The sequence below is a fragment of the Geospiza fortis genome, unplaced genomic scaffold (genome assembly GCF_000277835.1).
Source record: "Geospiza fortis unplaced genomic scaffold, GeoFor_1.0 scaffold37, whole genome shotgun sequence".
In the NCBI taxonomy this organism is placed as follows: Eukaryota; Metazoa; Chordata; class Aves; order Passeriformes; family Thraupidae; genus Geospiza; species Geospiza fortis.
The window spans coordinates 1,337,467-1,343,620 of NW_005054449.1; the positions used below are offsets into that span (position 1 = coordinate 1,337,467).

At 46.6% G+C, this 6,154-nt stretch overlaps 1 protein-coding gene across 2 annotated transcripts in view; it reads left to right on the plus strand.

Annotated features, from left to right (window-relative positions):
- The window catches only part of PRDM16 (PR/SET domain 16), a 306,908-nt gene that overhangs the window by 105,982 nt on the left and 194,772 nt on the right, over positions 1 to 6,154 (plus strand). For both annotated transcript variants that reach the window (XM_031062483.1, XM_031062482.1), the window contains exon 2: positions 5,318 to 5,667. In XM_031062483.1, coding sequence (XP_030918343.1) covers positions 5,318 to 5,667 — 350 coding nt within the window. The remainder of the gene's footprint in view (positions 1 to 5,317; positions 5,668 to 6,154) is intronic.

A 6,154-nucleotide genomic window follows, 5' to 3' on the forward strand; every position in this document is an offset into this window, starting at 1 on the left:
GGAATGCCAGGGCTGGATCCAGAGCTGACTGACCCCAAAAGTTCCCACCACCTTGAGGAAAATCTGAATTTTTGGGCTGATACAGCAGAGCAGGGCCTGGATTTGGGATTTCCTATTGTATTTCAGCTGTGGCCATCAGGTGGCAATCTGACCACTGGGATCATTCTGTGCTGGAGGCACTTTGGGGTGGGTTCTCCTTGGGCTTTCCAAGCTCCTTTGTGATTTAGGGCCGTGTTTGCCAAGCTCTGGGCTGTGCCTGCTGTCAGCTCCCGCCCTGTGCAGGGCACAGAGGGATGGGAGAGGGTCCTGCAGAATTCCCAGGGGATTAAGGCAGGATGGAGGGCAGGAATTGCTCAGAATTCACCTGAATTCGGGTGGGATGAGCAGCGCAGCACCCCGAGGTGATGAACCTGGCAGCAGTAGCTAAGCACCTCATTAATGGGGATATTTCCTTCTTGGTTGAGCAGGGCTGGGTTTTGATGACCTGATGCAGCTCCTCTGGCCTACAAAGGGGTCAGAAAAATGAGTTTATCTTTGGCCTGAGTCCATAGAAATGGAGACAGAATCCTGTCACCCCAGAGTTAGAAATGTAGGTGATTTTGTTTACTGGAGGTGTGAAATAAAGAATCATGGAATGAGAGAATTCCTTGGGTTGGAGTGACCTTAAAAATTATCCAATTCCAACCCCACTGCCATGAGCAGCTCCCACCAAACCAGGCTGCTCAATGCCCACAAGATATTGCTCCAAGTGCTCAAATTTTACCTGCCTTCCTCACCGGCTGTTACATCAGGAATTGTTCGGTTTGGTTTGGTTTGACTGGTTTATTTTCTTCCCTGGGGAATGTTTCTAAAGGGAAATCACAGAGCAGGACCATCAGATCATCCAAAGACCTGTAAAGGTGGTGGTGATGTCCCTCTATGGGCTGGAAAAGATGTTTGAGGTCACTCCACTGCTCTTTCTGTAAAGCCAGAAAATGGAAACAAATCCCAGGGAAGTCCTGGCCTAATGAATATTTTCTTAATAATAATAATAATAATAATAATAATAATAATAACAACAACTATTATTATTACCACTTAGCAAGCAGTTCTAGACAGCACTGAGGTTTTAATACTCACATATGATTTTAAACTCACAGCTAGGAATGAGCTGCAAAGTTTGGATAATGATGTAAAAACCCTTCCAACACCCAGTTAATCCCTAAGGAAAAGGCACCTGTTGGTCTGTGCCTGTGTGGTTCCATTCTTATCTACAAAGTCAAAATTCTCTGTGAATATTTGTATTTTCTACTCTTTTGCTTGGATATTTCCTTTGGGTCTGAGGCTCCAGGTTCTGAGGCAAAGTGTGAGTTCAGGGGGTGCCTGGCATTCTCCTCCTTGCTTAGAAAATAAAAATACCTGGGTCTCACACAAATGTTGAATTATCCAGGTCAGTGAAACTCAAGATTGTGCTGATCAGGCGCTGCAATTAATTCTTGGGATGTTCTTTAAATGTTTCCAGTGAAGAAGTCAAAGAAGCTCTTTGCAATCTGTGAGTGTAAAAAACACTCAATCATTTCAGATAATTGGGTATTTCCACAGCAGAATCAGATATCTAACAACAACAACAATAATTAAAGCAGGAATAACGACAATAATGATCACAAAAACAATAATAAGCATATTAAACCCCAAACACAACAAACCCACCCCAAAACCTAACTCGTTATTTCCCCTACCACCATTTCCTTTACCATCGGCCTTGCTTTTGCTTTCATTACAGCTGCTAAATAGATTATTCATGAGCTCTCTCAGCACCACTAAACCATCCCTCTCTTTGTTGCCAGCCCCTCATTGGTGTCACACAGATTTTCAGCGTCTGCCCATATCTGATTATCTGTGGAAACAACCTTTCAATGAGCCTTTTTATCCGCTCCTTTCGCCGGGGAGCTTTGAGCGACTAATTTCAGTTTCATGACAATAACAATAAGGTCAAGTTGTATTTCTGTGCTGCTTTTCACCCAGGCAGACATTCCAGAGGGGCAGATGTGGCACAGAGGGGTTGTCACTGTTTGTCACCACGGAGCGGCCACGTCCGGCTCTCCACGGCTGAGTTGGGATGGAGATCAGGAGAGCTGGGGGTTGTTCCTGGAAAATCAGATGTTCTCTGCTTTTTTTTTTTTTAATTTTTTAATGTGTTTTTTTTAACTTAACCAATTGTGGAATATTTGGGGTAAAGCTGAGAGGAGCCCCGCAGGGATGAAAGGGTTGAGTGGGGACAATCTAGAAAATTCTGCAGGATAATCAAAAACTGAGCCCCAGCTGTTGGATTTCCCCCAAATCCCTGGAATAAACACAACCTGTGGAGGAGATCAGCTCCCTCACCTGTGGGGCTCACCCTGGGCAAAAGGAGGCTCAGGAGGGACCTTTTTTCTTCATAGTTCCAAGGCAAGAGGGTGCAGCCAGGTGGGGTTGGGCTCTGCTCCCAGGGAACAGGGACAGGACAAGGGGAAATGGCCTCAGCTTGGACACCAGCAGGCATTCCCCCATGGAAAAGGTGCTCAGGCCTTGGCAGGGGCTGCCCAGGGAGGTTTGGAGTGCCCATCCCTGGAGGTGCCCAAGGAAAGCCTGGATGTGCCGCTCTGGGCTGGTGACAAGGTGGGGATGGGTCACAGTTTGCACCTGATGATCCTGGAGGTCTTTTCCAACCTCAGTGATTCTGGGATTGTGTGAAATCCACCTGGCAGTGCACAAAAAAATCCTTGGGCACAGCACGGATTTTCCCTGGCTGTTAATCAATGCTGGGTACAACTTGTTGAGCTCAGCACGGGGTTGTGCTGAGGAACCCAACATTCCCACATCTGAATCCCAATGTGGGATTCAGCTCCCGCAGATGCCACCTGGAACCTCTGCTATCAGACCTATCATGACCTGAAATTGTTGTTTCATTGTCATTTCCTGCCTCTTGCCAGTCCCTGGTCATTTAACAACTGAAAAAAAACCACATTTACTGTCTTTTGATGATTCCTCTTCAAATATGAGGTCAGTCAGAGGAAGGATCAGCTTCACTGTTAATTAAAATTTAATCAGAACTACCCTGCTTGTCCTGTAGAATAAATTAAATTAACCATGTTCAGTAGTAAGGTATCTTTATACTTGTATCCTCTGGAAATTTTCACAGGTTGTGCTCCAAAAAACCCAGTTTTGCTCTTCAGCTCAGTTGGAATTCCTGTTCCTTAAGTGCAAAAGAGGCTAATCATAGAGCAGAAAATAATTTGACTTGCTAATACTGGCTGAGAAAACATTTACTGCAACCACAAATATTTTCAGGATGATGGAGTATCTCATGTTCATGAAAGCTTGGTTCTGGTGACATGTTTGAGTAGGGAGGGCTGCACTTTCTAGCAGAGGAAACCCATGTCAGCTGCAGCAGGCAGCTCCCTGTTCTCCTCCAAAAACTGGAGCAAAAAAAAAAAAAAAATGTTGGCAGAGGAATCAAAATCCTCCTCTTCAGTCGAGTCTGCCACCGGGTTTCTTAGGCATGAACTCCGGAAAATCTTTATTAGGCATAAAAAAAAAAATATAAAAAAATAAAAAAGAAATAGAGGGGGAGATGTGTCTTGCAGACAGAAGGTACATTCTGAGGTTAGCAAAGAGATGAATTATAAATACTTCAAGGGGAGCCGTGCTTTTCCAGCTATTCTTCTTCTGATGGTTCCTAGCTGGGAGCCAGTGAAAAATGTCCTTTTGGTGGGTGACAAACCCACCCCTGGTGCCACCAGTGGCCAGGCTTTGGCTGTGCCCCGTGGGAGCGCCCACAGAGCGGCGGTTGTTGGGTTGGTTGGGTGGTTGGGTTTGTTATCGTGGTGGGAGCTGCTGAGCACACCCTGCTGCCTCGTGGCTGCTGGAGACAGGGCAAACCTGCTCCCAAAATACTCCAGCTACTTCTGCTGGGTGACAAATTGTGGTTTTCTTTCCCCCCTTTCATGTTTTGCTCCCCCACCACCACCGGTTTTTTTGCTTTTTGGATGAGAAAGCTCCGTTTTCATTTTGGAGCTTTCATTTCATTTCATGAATGGCCTTGCTTAGAAATTGATTCCCCTTGGAAAAATCCCCAAACTTTGCCTCCCTCTGTATATCCAGGGTTTTCATTTCAGGGCAAGGGGGAATTGGCTTCAAAGCGACAGAGAGTAGGGTTGGATTAGAGATTAGCAAGGAGGAAGGTATTGATCACTTCCAGGTGTCTCTGAAAATAAGGATAAATTTTCCTCTAGGAATATGCCAAATTAATTATTTGTAGGCTGCAATGTGAAAGATGAATCCTGGCACAGGGTGTCCAGAGAAGCTGTGGCTGCCCTTGGATCCCTGGAAATGTCCAAGACCAGCTTGGACAGGGTTTGGAGCACCCTGGGCTAGTGGAAGGTGTCCCTGCCATGGCAGGGGTGGAACTGGATGGTTTTGAGGCCCCTTCCAAGCTGAACCACCCCAGGATTCAGTGATTACAAGGCAGGGATGCTCTGTGACACCTGCAGGGGTGCATGGCTGAGCTGTAGCCTGGAGCTCACAGCTGCTGGTGTGGGACACACTGAGCAGGAACCCCAAGCACCAGGCAAACACTTCTTGCCAAACTTGGATTTTACCCTAATTTATTTTTGGTTTTTCATTTCAAGTCAAAGGGGGAATTGGCTTCAAACTAACAGAGAATAAGGCTGGATTAGAGATTAGCAAGGAATTCTTCCCTGGGAGGGTGGAGAGGCCCTGGCACAGGGTGCCCAGAGCAGCTGTGATCCCTGGAAGTGTCCAAGGCCTACCTTTTGATGATTCCTCTTTTAAATTCTTATACCCCTTTTATAAAATACACTGAACCAGTCAAAGCAAGAAGTGGCCAAAGAGAACCTCAACCACCTCTTCTGTGTTTTTTCCCCTTCTTTCCAAAACTGAGGTTTTGGGATCTATGGGATCAGGAGTCCTCTGCTGTTTGCAGAGATTTTTTTCCCAAAACTGAGGTTTTGGAAAGAAGGGGAAAAAACTGAGCTTTTGGGATCTATGGGATCAGGAGTCCTCTGCTGTTTGCAGAGATTTTTTTCCCAAAACTGAGGTTTTGGAAAGAAGGGGAAAAAACACTCTGCAAACAGCAGAGGAGCCCTGATCCCATAGAACCCAGCAGGCTGCAAAGAGCCTCACCCTACGGTGATCAGCCCCTTACCTCAGCTCCACCCGAGCTCCTCAAGGGAGGTTTTTATCCTTTGGAAGAATTTGAGCTCGGCTTAGCCAAACTTTGAACCAATGTTCACGTGAGTATCTCAGTGTGTTTTGTTCTGCTGTTTCCCCCTTTTAGGTGACAGCGAGATTGTAAATAATATGTACGAGACCGACCCCGATCTCCTTGCTGGAGAAAGCGCAGAGGAGGAAACTGAGGACAGTATAATGTCCCCCATCCCTGTGGGACCTCCGTCACCCTTCCCCACCAGTGAGGACTTCACTCCCAAGGAGGGCTCACCCTATGAAGCTCCCGTCTACATTCCTGATGACATTCCAATCCCACCAGATTTTGAACTCAGAGAATCTTCGATCCCAGGGGCAGGGCTAGGGATTTGGGCCAAAAAGAAGATTGAAGTTGGGGAGAGATTTGGACCCTATATGGCAGTACAGAGGAGCACATTAAAGGAAACAAACTTTGGATGGGAGGTAAGCGTGTGGAATGTGGGCACCATGTTCCTTTGTCTTCTCTGCCGAGTGTTCCTGGAGCTGGACTGGGGACAGAGGTGGTGACTTTGCTGATGCCGCGTTTCCCCGAGTAACTCCCCACCCCCATTACCTGAAGGATTTAAAAATCAGCAGAAATCCCTTTTAAGTTCACTTCTTGGGCCACAAGAACTGCTCGAGCACCGTTTTGGAAGTCTTGGTTTTTGAATGGTGTCGGGTCACTTCATCAAGCGCTTGTCATTTCCAAATTGTGTTCGGGAGTTGTCGCGCGGAGGGAATGGGATTAATCCCATGTTTGGTGGTTGGGGGTGTTACCTTTGACTCCCAGCCCGTGTCAGCAGTGCAGGCATTATTAACTGGGCAGGGAAAAATAGCATGTAGCCATTAACAGCCCCCATGTTCTCGAGTTCTCGTGCTGCAGCAAAGATGGAGAAATGTGAAAGTCATTTTTTCCCCAAGAGCTGAACAA